Genomic DNA, 20,323 nt, shown 5'->3' with positions numbered 1-20,323 from the left:
CATGATTTATACTGGTGCAGCTGACACCGAATTCTGGTCCATTCTAGTGTACATGATAACATTTATTATCTACAAAACATCACTTTTGTTGCTTTTTTTTTTAGTTTGATACTTAAGTTAAAAAATGTTTAATTATGAACAGCCTTCTGGATGGCTTTGTGGTCTGGATGGGCTGGGTCTTGGTCTTGTTTAGAAGCCCACGCTAAAGTAGTAAGTGATGGTTTGATTAGACTTTAGGAAGTACCTGATTGAAACATTTCAGAAACTTCACAAGAATATATTTTGGTCACTGAACTCTTACCCAAGGGTCTAATTCCTCCTATTTAGGTTCTAAAACAAAGTTCCAACCAAACAGTTTACTAAAAATAAATGCAAGAACTCTTTCTTCAGGCTTTGGTCCCAATATAATTCCCTTTCCTATAAAACCAAAGCTACTTATGAACAAAAAGATTCCAAAGTTCTTTACAAATTTTTGTGGATGAAAATATTGTTCAGGTCAATAATCAGAACATACCTTACCATAGCCTGCCATAAATGAGACACAACCATCTACCAGCCTATGAGAATCAAGTACAGAGACAAGTTGTTAGGAAAGATAGGTACGAATTTTAAATATTGTGAGATGATGAATGAAAATATGCAACTTAAATATGTTCTATATCCAGACCACTGATATTGGTGTTGTGCTCAGCTGTATTTTAATTCCAAAATAGAAGTATAACAACTCCCTTCCATAAATTGTTAGGTGAAATTGCAGATGAAATCATCTTTGTTTGAATGTATTAATGACTCACTGAGATAACGATATATGAAAGAGACTTGAACTCAGTTCAAATGCTGATCATTAAATGTCTTGTACCAGTAAGCTTCACAGACTGTGCCTTGATCTTTGGAAGTTCTAGTCTTCTGCATAAAAGATCTTCAATATCATATATTTTATTTAATTTCTTTTGCATCAGTTCTAGATCTTTATCTCTGGTTAATAGAATGAATTGTAAACACTTTGGAAACTTTATTAAATAACTATCTTTTTATAGGAACAATTTCATCATATTTTAATACATATTGAGATTGTAAAACTTGGAGCCACGCTTTTATCAGCAAATAACTGACATATAATAACTGACATAACTGAATATCCTAATTCTTTTGCATCTATCTCACAGACTTGCCACTCATTTGGAACTCAATTGAAAAATCCTGTTACAATATGCAGATTCTTTCCTAAAGGAATCAAATTACCTGGCTGCTCAAAATGATTTCTGGGGATCAAGCCTATCATAACTAGGCTTGATCATATACTATGAATTTGAAGGGCTTGACCTGGATAATTTGTTCGAAGGTAAAAGAGACCAAGAAATGAAGGTAATGAAGGCATTCCACAGTTATGTTCCCAAGTGCAAGGCTTTCCAATGAATCTGAAACATTTGAGGCTTTCAGACTGCATTAAATTCCAAGAGCTTAAGTCAAGGTCTGACTGCAGTGAGGACTGTACCCAGCCATGAGCCCCACAGGAACAATCAGACTTCTCTTCAGTTACCTTTGGAAATGTTGCTAGAGGTATTTCTGTCTACCAGCTTTTGTTGTATAAAAAACACCTAAGGGGAAACAGAGTTTGGGAGACATGGGATGGATTATAGCAGACCCATTGCTCAAGTGAAATTTTTTCTTTGCTGTGGAGGGGAAGGTCTCTTTTTTATTTATTGATCTTGCTAAAAGGATCAGATTCCTTTGCTGGGCTCACAGACTTCACAAAACACAATGTACACTTGATACCCATACTTTATAAGAGAAAAAAAAAAAGAAGCAAATATATGATGGTGTTCTATTCTTGTCCTTCCTTATTACTTATCCAGAATGTTGCTATTCTTTTGCTGTTTTTAAAATTGATTATTATTTTTTTATCTCTAAGGACTTAATAGTCCATGAGAACTCATCAAATGACAGTAACTAATTAGTTTTTTTTTTCCTAGGATTTTTATCAACAGACTATGAAGAAAGGCCACTTTTAAAGTATACTGATATGTTTTCAATGTCAGCTTATTCATTTCTAAAATGTTTAACAGTGTTCCTTCCTCTCTTCCTCCCAAAGCATGGAGACTCACATATTATCTTCATTGATTTACACTTCCTTTCACAAATCATAGTAGGCTTCCTCACCTCCTCTTAAAAAGGCTCTATTATTTTTGTTTCAAGTATACTGTATAGAGACAGAACTAAATTCCCTTGAAACTGATATTCCTCTCAGCCCCACCCCTCTATAAACAGTCGATGCAGGGAAACTGCTGTAAATAACACAAGATAATTCTTGAACAGCTGACTAAATATTAAGTTGAACACAACTCTCTTCTTTCAAATATCTGGTATAGTTCAACCAGCATTTCATTTTCCATGTTTCATCATTTCTTTTTCCAGCCTCTGTCTAAGCAAGCAAGTATCAAAAACTACAAGTACCAAAAAATGAAACTTCAGATCTATTGTCATAAGATTTTAACTTCAGAGTTAGGCTATGTTTGGACAGACATAAAGTAATTACTAAAGTGCTTTTCTGGTCTTGGATTAAAATTTGATTAAAACATGATTTACATGTGGTTATCAGAGAAACCATAGTGAGTTTTGTGGAGATGAGAGGAAAAGGTCATGTAGTGAAAAGTATCAACTGTGTAGGTTGAGCATAGATACATTAGTGTCACAATATTTGAAATTTTCAGCTCCTTTGTAATATAAATCTGTCATACTGTCAATACAAGCGATACAACTCACTCCTGTTAGTAAAACGTTGCATGTAATACTGTTTTGCTCTCTCCCCTTCGACAAAAAAAGTTCAATATGGTACAAGAAGTTACCCATTTTTCCTTCTCAGAATAAAACAAATTTCATGAGATAAAAATACAACATACTTGAACAAAATAGCTTTGGCAGCTAATGAGGACAGATGCACTCTATTGCTTCCCTCAGTGTTGTAAAAATTCAAAAAAAAGGGGGGCTTGATTTTATCTTTCTGATTATACTACACAAGTCATTTTAAATTACTTTGTTCACATACCACATTACCAGAAAGAGGAAAAGATTGCTCTTTGTACTTAAAGACCATGTGCAGAGTAGCAAAACTATTCCAGTGTACAGATAAGTAATCTTATAAAGTGCAATTACATCTGGCATTTAACCTGCAGTGCTTAAACTACTTTTACCATACAAAGCTGGACAGAACTTATTTAATCAAGCATAATCTGTTAAACAGATGTACCGCTGAGTACAGAAACTACCAGTATAATTAAATCCTATAATGGAATTATATTTTCCTTCTCTGAATCATTTTAAACTATTCTTACATAGACTTCCATTGTGATCAAGCTATAAATCTGCCTTATTAAAATTATTTCAAATGAATAAGCACATTTTATGTCTTCCTGAATAGTTTGGCCTTTATGCTTTTGATATGTTCATACACTAGATTTGCAGTACCTCTACAGAATAATTGAAAGGTTTTTGAAATTAGTAACAGAAAATAGAGACAAAACTCCACAAACAACACCTTTTCATCTCTCTGCATCTCTGAACAATGTCAAGGTTTTTCATTTCAATATTGTGGAAACTATAAAGCCACTACCTTCAAACAAATCAGCTTGACAAAGTAATTATGCCATACCCAGGCTAACGTTCAGCATGATCTTGTCACTTGCTGCATTTTTATATCCTATCACAGAATCCAACATGCAAACACAATTTTAGTTTACTGAACAAACTTCTGACCTCTTATTCTCCCTTAACACTTTGTCGCCTTTCTTCCAAGTGATAGTTGGCTTTGGAGAGGCTTCTGGCTTGCACTCGATGACAACTTCTTGGCCTTTGGTAACAATTATTGTTTTCCTCATTTGATTGAGCGGGAAAGTGGGAGCTGAAGCTGTTAAAAAGAAGTAAATTAACTCTACAGAGAACAACCTGCTTCATTGTGTTCTAATAGAAGATTAGAAAAATATATTTGGGGTTGGGAATAGAATCTCAGTTTCTCTCTTTGAAATTATTATGTCAAAGTCAAAATTTTACAAAACATTTTAAATCAGCAGCCAGGATTACATGATAGGTTTGTAACTTAATCCAGGTACAGATTATTGAGAAATCTTTCACATCCACAGATTACAGTAAAACTACTTGTGAAATCAAACAATTTTAGAAATTAAATAATGCAAATGCAAGCTACAGTTTGCCCATCTCTTTTTTATTTTTAATCAAGAACTTGTTAGACGTAAATAGTTCAAAATGAAACAAAGTTTTAATTCTATACCAATCCAAAATGCACTCTCTAGAGTTAATGCTTGCAAAGAATATTAGTGTTAGAGAAATTTTATTGCTTTCACTTCTTATATTTGTCTGAATACTGGGAATTTTGAGAACTTCTTAAGAGAAGATATTTAACCATACTTGTTCTTAGTATTTCACTTTTTAAGAATTCCCATTTTACAAACAAAAGCTAAGATAATAAATACATTTTAAAATGTCATTAATTACTGTAATTTCACACCAAGAAGCTACATTAGTTCTCAAGTGTTTGTGTTTTTCTTGAATTACCTTTGTAAAGTCAAAGGTCCCTACCTCAGCTATACCTCACCTTAGGTACACCTCAGCTACACAGAGGCAACTTCATTGCCTCAAATACGTAGGATTTTCCTTGCATTATTTTGGTTAATTCACATACCAGAGATATTTATATGGACAATTTATTCTGTTCTTTCCCTTTGGTAAGGCAGCAAATTAAACACGATTGCTTATTTAGTACAATATTATGGTTAAAATTTAACATGGGTACAATCTTACAAGTGAGAAAATGAAAATCTAATTTTACTGAAGCAATATACAGGGTCTGTTTCTGATATTAAAGAACATCAAAGAAAGTCTGCAAGTACCTGACATACTAGGTATACCTATTTTATAACAGGTACAAAAATCAAAGCCAAAGAATGCTGTAACCTGTAGGTTTGCTGACTGAATCACAAATGACCAAAAAAAGTGATGAAAAGAAAACTATCACTGGCCTTGGTTTTTAACTTTATGGTTATAAAGAAATGATTTTATAACTTATCAGTGAAATTCTAATGTTGGCCAGCTAGGAAATAGCTGAAATGTACTAAAAAGGTTATTTACCTAAAGAGCCAAATGTTAGCTGAAACACAGTATATTTCTGCAATTATAGCTTTGTTACTCATTTGTCTGGGAGTTTAAAGGAATGATTCTCATGGGCAGGTCTAATCTCTGACAGGGCCATCAAAAGACTTTGGTGGACAGCTTTCTCCCTGCTACGTCATACCCTAATAGAAATGATCTTACAAATCTGTCTTAATCCTCTGGAAGGGGACTTATCACTATTGTTCAACTGCATGTTGCTACAGTTTGGTTTAAGTGAAATTAGTGTTCAAAAGTTCTTCAATTTTTTCTTCATTAACTGCTTGCTTCAGCTTTTGGATAATGACATTTTTATCATATTTCCAGGTAACACTATGTAGTGTATTTGCTTCTCTTTGGAGGATATTCAGCCAGGTATGTAATTGATATTGTTAAATTTGTTTTGGTGATTTCATAAGGAGTTTTTTGAAACTAAGATCTTGCAAAATTACCTTTGAATAATGGCCAAAGAAGAAATAATAAGTTAATTCTAACAGAGATTAAAGTACATTTGCTTCCTCTAAATTTCATCTCCTGCACATATGTTTGAGGGAATAAAAAATATTTTTCCATTTATTTGAACTGAAATTGCCTTATGTGAGAAATATTCACAAAATGCTACAGAGTCAGTAATATATGAATGACAATTTTTAGTTAACAGAAGGCCCAATGCTCTCTGGGGCAAGAAAGGACTCACCCACACATAAGTAACAAGAAGAATAATAAAAATAAACCACTTTTATCTGCTCTGCTGTTTGGACTGGCAGAAGCTGTTTCTTGTCACAGCAGTCTAAGAAAAGAATGAATTCTCAAAAGGGGAGAAAGGAAAGTTATTCTTTTCCAAATACTCACCTAAAACCTTCAGCTCAGCACTGGCATAAATTGTACCATACTTATTTTCTGCTAAGCACTGATACATTCCAGCATCTGAGACATTCACACTATGGATCATCAGAACACCATTAATCATCTCAATCCTGCTCTGTAATAGAATTAAGAAACATTAAAAATTATTCTATAAAAGCAAAAAGGAATTGGAAAACTGCTGTGTTATTAGCTTAAGGTGAAGCAACAGAAACAAGTTTCCTTGGGCTTGCCTTAATCTTGTTATACAAAAAATTACAAGAACAAAGAGTCAAAAAATATTTGACAGTAAATATTTTCAGATAAATTCATTATATTCAAAGATTCCTTTATTCTGTTTATTTGTTTGTTTGCTGTTACCCTTACATAATTTTTAAAAGCAGCTCATCCTGGGAACTTTAAGGAGGCAAGAAATAATTTGTAGATGCAATGTGTCTGATGATCTTCAAATAGATAGCAAATGTTTTGGTCTCAGTAATGGTGCTATTTTCATAAAAAGAGATATATGAAAGATTGCTTGCATAAGTAAGAACTAAAGAGTCCAATTACTTTCATCATTAGTACAAATTTCTAATTTGAAAGGCCAACTAGCAGAAAATAATTACCAAAACTGGAAGAGAAGGGACATCAATAACTGTTTATGGAAGGGAGTATTTAATGAAGCTATAGTATGAATAATTTGAACGACTATAAAACAAGCCTAAGTTTCATTATAACAGTTGTTGTAAGTTAAAATTGATAAGGCATAAATTATTTGGGAATGTAAAGGAAACTGTGATAAAAAATTCACTTTGTTGTAAGCCCTCACCCATCTCAAAGTAAAATTCAATTTGAAATTTCAGAGCCTGGAGAAACTAATGGTTTGGAAAATCAGAGAACCAAAAGTAGAGATATTTAAATTGCTTCAATTTCAGCACTAATAGCTCCATATAAAAAGGCAGAAATGAATAGAGTAACCTTATTTTCAATGCCTCACAGCTTCAAAAGTAAACTGTTTATATGTTTTTTTTCTGGTTGTTTGCATAATTGGTTGATGTTCCTGGATAGATAAAAGGGACATTTGCTGAAAAGGAAGACATTACATCTTTTATATTCATAAATCCATTTTGTTGATTCATTTGCAAATATAGACATTTTGTCCCAGAACTAAAAGAGCTAGCTCTATTTTAATCTGGAAAAATAGATTAAATAAATTTACAAAACTTTTCGTTACTCTAAATAACTTGAGACTATAAAATTAAAAGGTATTAAGCAAAAAAATCCACATGATGTGGGATGATTCTTTGATGATGAAGTGAGAGAAACAGAAAAATGTGAAATAAAAGACAGACCATGCCATCAGTGGTCTTTTAAAAGAAAAAAAAAAAAAATTTAATTTATGTCTAATTCTAAAATATATCAGGTGATTGTAGTAAAACACTTTACATTCTAGGGGTCTTGCACAAACCATTTTAATCATCTTCATGATAAATTCTGTTACTATCAGAGAACAGATTGAATTGAAAATGTAATGGTCATCTCACTTTTTGTGTTAGCCAAGCAGTAATTTCTGAAGAACTTTTCTATGCTTCCTTTAACTGACTTTATCTGAATGAAAGGAGAAGCACCCAACATAGAGGTGATTCCTTGTCTAGTGTACCTGTGGCCAGAGAGGAGCTCCATTTTTCAGCCAGCGATAAGTGGGCCTTGGCTTTCCAGTGGCCTTGCATTCCCATCGGAGCGGCTCTCCACTGTCTAGTTGGGTGTCATTGAGCTTCTCCACCCAGTGAGGGTAGGCTGCAAGGAAAAATTGCCATTTTAGACTCAAAGATTATAAACGGTAAGTCTCTAGATGATGTGCAAAGATCTAATCAATTAAAAAGCTTAAATTAATGATCTTTAAAAGACTTATATTACTCTCAGAAAAAAAGTAGACTAAAAAATAAAAAAGGCCCAGATCAACAGAGATGGTAATAAAATTAACAAACTCCAAACTTTAAAGGAAATGCTGTAATGCTACCAGGTAGTAAGCAGTAACATAACCAACAATAGAAACTTGTCTTATTTAATAAAGTCCAATGGATTAAATTGTAGTAGTATATATTATTGGGTTCATTATTCCTGAATTTAAGACAAAGGTTTGGTAGTCATGATAGAACATTTAATGATTCACAAGACTTAGGACAGTTGAATTGTGATAAGGAGGTTAATTGCCATAGGTTGTGTTTCATGTACTTTTCTCAGTTTACAAAGAAATCACTATTTATTTAGCTAGGAGTGATTGGGAATTTGGTAAGGTATTTGCATATATTTTTGTTAAAGTGTCCTAAGTTTAATTCACGTTTCAAGTGAGAAAAAGCTTTTAATGCATTTAAGCAGAAAACCCATGAGATTTCCATCATCCACCAGGAGCATAAGTTACACAGTAAATCAATCTTAAAACAGTCTTTTTATAAAGGCAGACATTTAATAGCTGTATATGTGATCACTAGTACCTAATTTCAAGTAATAGTCCATCAAAAAACAAGCAACATGTTTTTCAGAGAAGCAGAACTTTAATGTGGCAGTCAATCAGATAGCTATTTGTAGGATATTATAATCTGGAAAACATTATATGACTCAGTGAGAAACAGAGCATTGATATAGAGAAATAAAAATGTATGCTTAAAAGCCAGCTTTTGGGTTTCGTACTGTAGCCATATCACTTTGTATAACACAGAAGGTGATAGATGACAATAATTAACTTAAGGATATCAAATGCTGGTTTAGGATTGTTGTTGTTGTTGTTGTTTGTTGTTTTTCCAAATCATAAAGAATAAATAGCTAAAAGGCACAGCTAAAGGGATGTAAAATTCTGCATGGTGTGAACAGAAGCCCAGATCTGTCATAACAAAGTCTCTGCTTTGTTATGACAGACAATTGATAATATACTTAAACATGTGGAATTGAGTTTAAAAATAAATCTTTGAATCTAGCTGAAATTTGACTGGTCATCAATCAAAGACATGAGAAGATATGAAAAGGCATGACAGGTGACTAACTGCTTCTAGCTTACATCCTGTGCATGGATGATAAAGAAAGTGAATGAGGTGTCTATCATTCCTAAGCAGGTAATAGTCTGCTTTAGAGTCCCAGACCAGACATGTGTCAGAAGCTAGAAATATTAGAAGAAGTATCACACACTTCCTTTTTGGTAGAGGAAAACAGAGAGATTGACCCAGCCCCACTCCCAAAGCCAAGACAAAAAACTTCTGCTTCCTTATTTCCCTTATTACAGTCAAGGCAATGCATGAAATTCTCCACATGTGCTCTGCTGTGCTGAATTTCTTCTTTCTGAAGTTATAATAAAGGATCCACAAAAATCTGCAGAACGAAACAGGTTTTGGGAGACCCTGTTTATTTGTTCTCCGTTGTCCTAAAAATATAATTTAATTGTATTGTATAGTTGCTGTTCTAATTTTGAGTGCTTCAATATGCAAAGGAAGCATGCTGAGAATAAATAGTTTCCTTTGAAAATAACTACATTAATATGATTCTGGAAGATGCGACAGTTAAATGTGTAGCAAAAAAGTAATAAAAGACAGCCAGTGGCACCATAAAATCATGCAGTTTCAAAGAGGAACTAAGCTGTTCCTACTTATATTTACTTATTTTCATTATTTTGCTTTTCTGTAAATTTTACTATTTGACCCAAAACATGTATAGTCTCACATTTCTATGTTGAGTTTATCTCATCATGAATTTGAGTGTGCAGAAAAGGGTATGCACATTTTTACACTGAAACAAAGCTGCCCCAAGCCTGGATGCAGACTTGTCCTCTTCAGAACTGCTGTTCCCTACCCTTTGTCTGTGGCTCTCTTGCCAAAAAAAATGTGCCACAGGTTTTCTTCTGAAACTACAAACTTGCAAATCACAGTGGCATGACTGATTGGTCAGAACAACCTTTTTCCATTAGTAGAGGTATTTCTACTCTGAATTTTCTCCTCGTAGCCTAAGTGGCCTTTGGAGTCACATTTTTCAAGCTGTTGAACTTGCCATCAGTGAAGGCAAGATTCCCACCCCTCTGAGAATATAGTAGAAAAGTAATAGGTTGATGTAGCTGGAATAGAGCTAAAAGCATGATTGAGAGAAATACTGTTCATCACTTTTTGGCTTCTATTTCTCTCTATGTACTCCTTACTTTATCACAGAGAATTCCCCCTCTGCTTGTTAGCAAGGGTCACTCCCCATAAAATCTTAACCCTTGTTCTAAAATCCTATCCCGACTTTTAAAGTTGATGCATTTAACTGAATGTACAACCTCTTACTCAATGTAACATTTTTGGGTCTTTTTTTTAACATAACCCTGATATATGTGTATGAAAAGAAAACTTCATTCCATAATCACACTTTATTTTAATTAGAAAATTTAGCCAGATTTTAAAAGTAACAAGTCCTTTTTTTTTTTTTTCTTATAAATGCAGCACTCTTCTTGGGAAAAAAAAAAGGTGTCTGGTTGTTTTTTAATCTATCCAGTGAAGAGCTTTGGGTTGACTGTGAGAAGAGAAGGATTTTGCATTTTAGTGTTCAGTAGTCTTTATGAGTGCTGTGTCAGTGCTCTATCCAGTGTTTCTGAGATACGTCCATCCAATCCATGATTTATTTTATGCTGCATTTCTGCACTTGTTTATTCAAGGATATCAGAATGTTTATGTTTCGTAAACATAAATTTGAAATAAATCTGCAAGCTTACAGGCAGATTTTTGAATTGTCTATGCAGAATGAAATTAAGGTGAAGAAAATTTGGATTATTTCTCAAAATTTTAAGCACTTTTTTGTCTGAGACAAAATAAACACGAAATTTTACATAGACAAATAATTTAAATAATGTTCTAAAATTTGAATGAATACAGAGTTTGGGAAGAAAAAAAATTATTTTCCTGTATATGAGATTAATTGGGAAGAGTTAAGCAGAAGAAGCATATTAAAAAAGATAAGTGAGAAAATCAAGATAGAAAATTTAAAACTAATTTACTTTTTTGACTACAAAATCTCTTCTCTAGCCAGTTTTACTGTGTGGGACTAACCTGTAGTGGCAAGAGTGGACCTTTTTCCTGTTCAGTTTTTATAGGGAAGTAATTAAAATAGATTTTAAAATCAGTATTGTCAGTTACACTGCATTACAGAATATTCCTGCTGTCAGGTGCTTGTTCCACTCTTGTGTTATGGTGAGCCTTCCCTTCAGCTGCCAGGAAGGCACTGCTATGTGCAGAATGAGGAAACTGATATACAGCCAAAAGAAAAACAGCCAAAAATGTGTTTTTATAATCACTTCACATCACCATCTCCTGCTGATCCTGGCAGTAGTGAGTAGGAAACATAGAAAGAAACCCAAAAAGTTAAGAGTGAGAGGGAAGCAGGAATTGGTCATACCAGTGTTTACCATTAAGAAAATGCTGTTAGCAAAAATTTGAGGAGAAACGAAAAGGCTAATAGCAAATTTATCCACTCATGTTTTAGTTTTTGCGCTCTCTTCTATTAATCAATTTGAGCTTGAATAAAATTTCCCAGAAACTTACAGGATGAGCAGATCACTTGGGGGAAGATCACACCTCTCAAAATAGGTTGCAACGCATAAGAGGATTCCTGGCATTGTAAAAATTATGTTATTAATGCCTACAGCTGAATTTCCACTAAGTGCTGAGACTACAATAATCTGAAGTTGTCAGCATCTGAAACAGTGCTTTCTGAACAACATCCAAACTGTCAGCTGCATCAGGCAGTCATGGAGTATCTGGATTGCAGCAGCAGGTAAGAAGCAAGAAATCACTAGTTTGTGATTAAATGTGACTAGACAGATAGACTGGGTGTCCTGGGCTTTCTCCAAAATGCTCTGTGGTGACCCAGATCAGATGCAACTGACAGGATGAAGAAGATTCAAACAGACAGCAAGTGAATTCCTACAGAGATATGCAAATTGTGAGACCGCAGTATGACACAGCTGGTCCTACAGACTGCTCAGAAATTTTACAAGAAACCCCTGGTAAAGAAATGACGGCCCACATCTGAATTTCTGAGCCAAAGTAATCATTGCCACCTGGAGGAATAAGATGTCAGTGGAAAGACAGTGAGCTTACAGGTAAATAATTCATGTTGACTGTTGTTATGAACAAAAGGTACAGCAGAAAAGGCCGTTTCAGATAATGCCCCTAAATCCTGCAATACCAGCTGTCAGCAGAGGAAATTGAGTGTTTTGTTGCGCGTGGGCGTACACGGCCCTGGAATCCGGCTATCTGGTGAGGGGCGAAGGCCGGTGCCCCTGCGCATCTGAAGCCAGCCCCCCTTGGCATCTTGGCCTCGGGCTGAGCTGGGTGATAGCTCGGAGCAGCGCGGTGAGAGATGAATAAGGAGGCGACCACTTGCTGGGGGTAAACTGTCGGTTTATTACAGAAGGACCAACAAGGAGGGGAAACACCCAGCAAATGGCCCCGAGCAGGGGGCGGGAGATGATTTTAAGGGAAAAGGGGGGAAGAAGGCGGGGAAACCTGGCTAACCAATAGAAATACATATTTGGAGGTACGAAACATAACTGATATACCAAAGTAACCAACTGTTATAAATCATAGGAGGGGCTCCGGGGCTACAGCCAACCATAACTCCCAGAGAAAAGAAAATTCTCGAAACCTGGGAGGAGAAAAGGAGTGATTGACTGAGCCCAAGGAGGAGACAACTTTCACTTATAAGAGAAACCAGGGGAGGAGCAGTTTCATTTCGGCAACTAAGAACAGCGAGGTTTCCATGGCAACCTAACTGACAGTGTAGCAGCGGCGGGAACTAACAGGGAAGGAATAAACCATTTAATACAGAAAATAGGGGAGCATACTAACAAGCTTACGAACACACCACAGCATTTTGTGAAGTAACATTTGGCTCAATTTTGTGTAGAAGCCTTCTCACACAAGCCCTCTCGCACCTCTGGAAAGAGTAGCCAGGGTTTGTAGGCTGGTGAGACACAGATGCTCTCTCCATGAGCACTGAAGGCTGGGAGTGGCTCCATGGGGAGTATTTTATCTTGAGGCCAAGGAAAGGCACCTGTGGGGGGCTAGTAAAGCCTGTGCTTCTTGTCCTGCTGTATTGGAGTTCACTGCTGGTACTGTCCGTCTGAAAGCCCTCTGTAACCTGCTCTGACCTTGCTGCCTGCTGATGCAGATAGGTGAAACTTAATGTGCTAGTCTCACATATCTGTTAATGGAGGAGTGAGACAATATGAAGTGACCTCTCTTACTAAAGTGTTAAAGAAATTGTACTGAATTATTGCAAAACAAAACCCCAATGAGCTAAATTTGTGCTTTATCCCTTAAAGGCAGAGACTATAAAAATATAATTTAGACAATGGTAGAGAATGAAAAATTAATATTTCTATCTACACAGAATACAACAAAACTAACATTGTAAATGTATTCCATGGATTTGAGTAAGAGCTTTATTTCTGCTCAGAGCAAAAGGCTTATGAGAGATGAAGAGTTGTGTAGAACACTCTATCATGTTTGCTGTCATTTTATGCCACAGACCTGCATGGTGCCCTTGAAGAAATAATTTCATTTTATAGCATCTTACCTTCTCTCTTGAAGAGCACATTTTATAGTCTTTTAACTGTCAAAGAGGGAAGCAGTGATAATTATAACACTTTCATACACTGCTTTGGCATCTAGTAGTTTCACAGCTCTAAAAAACAGGTAGGAAGTGTATGAGATGTGTGGGATACATCTTATAACTCAAATTAAATTTCCTGAATGTCTTATATTTTAAGAAACATTGTAGAGAAAGACCAGCTGCTAAATTCCCCTGGCCCTCAGGTGCCTGGCAGGAGCTGCTATACTTTCATGGAAGTAATGTTTAGCAAGAATTTGAGAAATACCAGTGGAGTATTGTCATAGTAGGACGCATAGAGTAGGTGCTGGGCTTTTTTTGACTGTTGTTTTCAGCAAAAGTCTTATAAAAACTTTGCTGCAAGTGCAAGATGGAAAATCTGGAATTAAATGCACAGACTGTCATCTTAACCATCACATAATTTTTCCAGTAGATACAAAAAATTGACGAAAAAAGGCTCCCCTGGTCTCTAGGTGGATGAGAATCAAAAGCAAGGAAAGAATCATGATTCAGAGATATGCTGGAACACACTAAAATCAACTGAGTTAAGATAAAGACATTGGAAAGCCAGGGGAGACCAAAAATTGATTAGGGTCCTGAAAATATTGACATATGTGGAAAATAAACTAAATATACTATCCTGGTCTAGAGTTATTTGATGAGAGTGTGTAACAAATACAGAGAATTCTTTATATTTACTGATGGGGAGAAGGCATTAGAAGCCACGGGCTGAAATCAGGAAAATAAAAAGAAAATTAAGAGGAGAAACTCCATAGACATTTCTATCTAAACTGCAGCATTTGGAATTCTACTGGCTGGGATCTTTGAAGACAGAAAACAATTCAGTTTGAAAGATCTGTTGCATAACCTCACACAGAGGACCTTTAAGTCCTCTGCTAAACATTTAAGGTTGTAGGGTTCATGGAATGATACAAGGTAGTGTGACTTAAATTGATTAAAAGTAGTGGGACTCAAGCTTACGTGTGATATATGCCAAACTTTAACTTGTAGGTATTCATGGTATGCAATACATAGGTTTTTTTTTTCTGGACCCTAGAATGCAGAAACAGTATAATATAGAATTCATGGGGTTTGTCAAATATTTTTTATTTTCAGAGTTCCTTTTTTATTTTCAACCTGATGCATGACTTAATCTTTTATGGACATTCAAAAAGTTTTTTTTTGCTTCACTTTGTGAAGATCAGAACTTTTGGAAATTGTGCATGCCTTGAAAATTTTCTGGAAGAAACAAATCCTTCTTAAGTTCTCATTCCAGTGCAAGGAACTTGACAAAGCTCAGCACCCAAGCGTGGCACAGGTTAAATGTTAATAAAAGCATGTTAATAATCTTAAAACATTTACAGCATTGTTTTCTGACAGATAATTTATGTTTAGGTTGCTTGTCATTGTTATATCCTAATGAAAAGAAATAGACTTTCAAAATTATAGCTCTATGCTTTAATTTAAAAAAAACAGCAAATCCCATATGAAATTATATTTAAGTCAATTCTTCAAAGAAGTCAACATTATTTACATTTCAGACCTTAATGCAATATTAAGGAATACTAATATATACCTTATTTCAAAACTATTGTTGGTATAAGGTGCATACTCTATATATCAAGGTATCTGCTTTCTGCTGAACCTTGGAATGCTTCACGTGTGACCAAAGCCTTAAGTGTGGACAAAGCATTTCAGCACAATGCTGTGTGCAGTTACACTTACTGTAGACTTGTAGCTGTCCTCTGAAGACATTTCTTCCACGAGAGTTTTCAGCCTTACATTCATACATTCCTGAGTCCTCGAGCTGCACATTAGGTATTTCAAGCACAGCTTGGGATTTTCTCAGGCGGGCTTTACTTGGATTATGACCATTAACTTTCCTCCAAGAGATTGTTGGAACAGGGCTGAAATATTTAGTAAAATTAATGTTAACACTCTTCCACTATTGAGAATATAGATTCTGTTATCTGGTAGTTTAAACACTTAATAATCTAAGTAGCAATAAAGCATAATCACAATTAAGGTTCATATAATGGTTGATCTAGTTCACTTTCTATAGGGAATTCTTAATAAATGGATTGCTACATGGAATGTGTCTCTTTCATCCACAGGGGAGGCTGTATTTACCGAGATGAAAAAAATCACTAGAAATCACCCTCTCAAGAGTTTCTTTAGGACTATATGCTTTCCTCCTGAATGCTGCCACTCCATAGGTCAACAAAAATAACTTCAAAACTTGGATGAACTTAGAAAATTCCAAAACATCCCAATTTTCCTGTAATGAAACTGTAGTTCAGCTCAATAAATAAAAATATCTGTCTAGGTGAGGAATTTCTTTTTTGGGTAAATTTAAGTGACCACAGGTTTGGAGACATTTTTCTTACAATATTATTCAAATTGCAAAAATGGTTATATGACAAGACATGTTAATGGCACTGCTGTTCCTGTCACTGTCTCACAGCATTACACTCTTGCTTGTGGCAGCAGAAGGGTTTTTCACTGCAACTTGCTGTTCCACAGAGGTCTGTGAGGACCCTGGATCACTTACATTCAGACTTGGGAAAAAAATGCCTTAAATAGTGTTTGTACTCATAAAATTTTCTTTTTAGCTCAAAAACTCATCAGCCATTGTGCACCCAGTGGGCTTTATGCTACAGACATACATTTTTCTAAATATGGCAGGTATTTAAGAGGGAAAAAAATAGAACTGTTAATAAAAAATATTTGATTGTGCGCTGAAAACTGGTCTGCTTCAGGTACTCACAAGAAGCTTGGAGGACGACATAGCAAAACTGAACTTTTGAAAAACATATTTTGTATTTATTTCAAGTCTAAGTTTAGATATAAACACAGGGCCTTGTGGCAATTTTGATGCGGAAAAGCACTTCATAATAGTTCAAATATATTTAGTTTATATTCAAAACCACTATGAATTGCTGTCATCATTTGCTGACTTTCACTTGCTATAAATGTAGGGAGTTTCATTAACAATATCACCTTTCTCTAAATATTTCAGGGTATCCAGTCTGAGGCACAAAAAATAAGCATGTGACTAGAAAGTTCTGGTTATTCTTCAAGCTGTTAGAATCACATGCAGTAATGTGAATCACTGTAGTTGTATTCAAACTTGCAGACAAGATGCTCCAAATTCTAGTATTTTATAGAGATTAAGACAATTCCCAAACTTGTACCTGATTATCAGAAGATTGTCTAATTTTAACTCCTGAGTGCCACAGATCCCTGAATTTTATTGAGTCTATTAGCATCATTGCCTTACAAAACCAACACATAGTCCAATATGGAATTAATTTTAATATACCAGAAAGAGAAAAGAATTATTTTTCTTCTCAGTTTGCTGCACTGATTAATTAACCTGACAAAATGAACTTTACTGTGAATGTGTATGTATTCATCTCTGGCACGTGGTTCCTGCAATATCTCGTTATCATTGCAAAATGATGTTTTATCACTGTCCACCACAGAGGAAATACTTGTATGGAATAGTTTTTGTTTCTCCTTGCTAAGCCAAACAGTCTGGTCTCTTCTCTCCAGCACTCCAGTTATGTATATATTTTTTCTTTTTATAAATGTTTTTGGATCATGTGATAGGTGGGGATTGAAAGACCTCTTTTTTTATTTTTTCCCCACTATCACCATAGAAACTTTGTATCTTTCTCATTTTTAACCTTAAATTAATTTCTTGATGACTGATTTCAAATTTTGGTGTCTTGTGGGTTTGGTTTGGTTTGAGGGCTCTTCTACAGATTGTATAGTTCTGATTTGTAAAGTTTGTTTCCTATAAGAAGTATTTTACATACTTTTCAGTTAAAGACCAAAAGAACTTCCCTTTCTTATCTGATTAAAGTACTTCAACATGTTAAATTTTAAATATGAAGGGCATTTTTTTCTGATGCACTAGCAAAACTTTCTGTCTTAGTCCCATCAGTTATGTAATCCCTTTCACATCCTTAACTACACATTTTATTTGCTATACTTTAATACCTGTCTGTATATATCAGATGTAGTAAAAATAACAATATTAGTTTCTTCTCTCCCTTCTTTAGCTCTCATATTTAATTCCCTATTGCACAATTTATTCTGATATTCAAATTTAGACTCTTTCTTGAGTGACTTGTGGAGACTGTGCAAGTTTTCTGTTTTACATTCAGCCTAAAGGGTTAACTCCTTGTATGCTTGTCCTCTTTTTATATTGAATATAATTGTGTCATGATTTCTGGCTGCAAAGCATTCACCATGGACAGATAAGAGTTTAACTGATGAGTATTTATCACAACACAAGTCCACAGTAGGAATAGGAATTCTTTATGTTGGTACAGTGTAATAGGACTCAGCAACTGCTGCTTTATGACTAAAATGAGTGTGCAGATACATTTTATTTGGGACATTAAGGGTGTCATGCTTGCTGCCTTTTGATAGTTATTTGGCCTTCAGCCTTGCTTCCAGTAAAATCAGTGATAAAAATGCTTTTTGTCTATTGTCATGGAGGAAAATGGGTTCTGCTGAATAGTATTAATGAAAGAATTTTTTTGGTAGTATATATTTCTGAGAAAAATTCAAGAGCTTATAAACAATGAAAATTGTCTCATTTAGCTGCTATGAGATTATTCTGAAATTCCTGTATTTGGAAACATTCCTTTAAATTATATTAAGCAAATTTTTTAAAATTTGCTTTTGTGTTTTCTGCAGCAAGTAAATGTGTATAACATGCAAACACAGAGGAAACTGGTTGTCTGGTTCATAAGGAAGCATATTTTAAAACAATTCAGTTATTTCTTCATCAGTATGAGGTAGTAAGTGGAAATTTCCAAGGAGATAAAGTTACTTTAGCTGAGCAGATTTAATGATTTCAAAGGAAAGTACTCCCATATTGCAAATCAGTATTTGCAGAAAACTTGTAGTTCTGTTTAATGAAGCTTATTTTCCTTGCATAACTCGCAAGTGACATGAATTTTACATCTGAAATAAAATATATCTATACCTATCTCTCCTCTGTGACTTCTGTGAGAATGAAATGAAACATATGAGTGAGAATGTGAAAGAATAAAACTGTATGACTGTTCTAGAAAACTCCTGAAGTTCACCATAAAAAACCAAAAACATATGTATATTTTTAATCTTTTCAAATGATCCACAGCTTTTTGAAAAATAGAGTAACTGCAGAATTATTTCTAGCATTAATATGAGTTTAATGTAATATGGATAATTACTGAATCTTATAACCAATATAACCCATTTTTATTTTGGTCCCAGCAGATTTTTATGGGAATAAAGTTTCCTTGTTTATTGTCACAACATCTACATTCAACTCCTGTGAATAAATTTATTTGAGCTTCAGTTGAGTTTAAAGACAAGATTTCTTCTCATTTTTGGGAAAAAAAATCATCTGAATACTACTGGTAAGTCCTAGTACCACCAAGAAAAACCTTATTTGATTTCAGAAATACCATCTTTAAACTTGTCATTATTCTGGATTGAAATAAAAAACATAAGTGGTCCCTGGTGACTGGGATAGACATCACTGTGGGCTTGTACACTTTGAGTTTGAAGAAAATATGAGTCATAATGTTACCTTTGCATTTACAAGAGATTGTGAGAGTTGGTTTTCAGCAGTATGTTTTTTGGGATGAGTGCTGTTGAATTAGCTGTAATGCTTCACAATTTTCAATAAAACATAGAAATAAAAACATTTTAAAAATTATTGGAAGCTGTTCTTCTTCCTGTCAATTTCATATGTGAAAGAATTTTATGACATACCTAAAGTCCATGTTTATTTTGGGAAAGGGGAGAGGAAGAAATAGGAATAATGTCTGAAATTTAAAATATCCTTTCCTTGAATCTGAGCGCTAGGATTTCAAGAATATTTTAAATAGGAATGCATAGATTACTTTTTCTGTACTTGGTTGGTACAGATTGATGTGATATTTTGAAATATTTTATCTACGACAGTAATTTCAATTCCGGTCCACACAATTTCTCTTTACCATGCATCACTGTTCTGAGCTGTGTCTTCAAACCCACAGGTGCACATCATAATATATCTTGTAAACCTCTGCATGCCAATGGGGACTAGAAAAAAACCCTTTTCTTTCTTACACCTTCCTGTCTTGAAACTGTATTAAATATCTTTCATTATTATAGGATAATTATGAGGTTAAAATGCTGAGGATTTCAGAAATACCTATCAACCATGGACATCTACCTTTAGCATGTCCCATATAAATCTGTTCAGAGTTTTATGAGACATAATAACCACTTTTCCATTCATTTGGTTTTTAAAATATAGTTAGAACTGAAATGCATGAAATACAGCAGCCGTGAGTATGGTGATTTAAAAATTAAAAGAGAATAGAAGCAAATGATGATGATCTTGAAGACACTGTACAGGAACAAGTCCAGGTCTGCAAGTCTCCTCAACAGATGCCCATGACTGTGCTGAAAATATCTATTGCATATATGAGTGTCATGTATTAATGCGGACATGCCACCACTTATCACCACTATTAGCTTGTTCTTTATGGCACAGAGCAAGGACAGTGCCTGCTTGGCTGCATATCCAGCTCCACAGCATTTTCTTCACACTTTAAATGATAGCATGTTAGAGCATCTCTAACATCTAAAATAGTGCCATGTATAAAGATGATTCATTTTCTATAATGGTTCATTATTT

At 34.6% G+C, this 20,323-nt stretch overlaps 1 protein-coding gene across 7 annotated transcripts in view; it reads right to left on the bottom strand.

The window, feature by feature from the left end:
- CNTN5 (contactin 5) overlaps nt 1-20,323 on the bottom strand; it is a 619,341-nt gene that overhangs the window by 112,393 nt on the left and 486,625 nt on the right. For all 7 annotated transcript variants that reach the window (XM_074535151.1, XM_074535149.1, XM_005482597.4 and 4 more), the window contains 4 exons: nt 15,358-15,539; nt 7,664-7,800; nt 6,013-6,142; nt 3,754-3,904 (listed from right to left, as the gene is read on the bottom strand). In XM_074535151.1, the coding sequence (XP_074391252.1) occupies nt 3,754-3,904; nt 6,013-6,142; nt 7,664-7,800; nt 15,358-15,539 (600 nt within the window). The remainder of the gene's footprint in view (nt 1-3,753; nt 3,905-6,012; nt 6,143-7,663; nt 7,801-15,357; nt 15,540-20,323) is intronic.

The sequence above is a fragment of the Zonotrichia albicollis genome, chromosome 2 (genome assembly GCF_047830755.1).
Source record: "Zonotrichia albicollis isolate bZonAlb1 chromosome 2, bZonAlb1.hap1, whole genome shotgun sequence".
Lineage (NCBI taxonomy): Eukaryota > Metazoa > Chordata > Aves > Passeriformes > Passerellidae > Zonotrichia > Zonotrichia albicollis.
The sequence above is the reverse complement of the archived record's forward strand: the minus strand, read 5'-3'. Positions and strand labels throughout refer to the sequence as shown.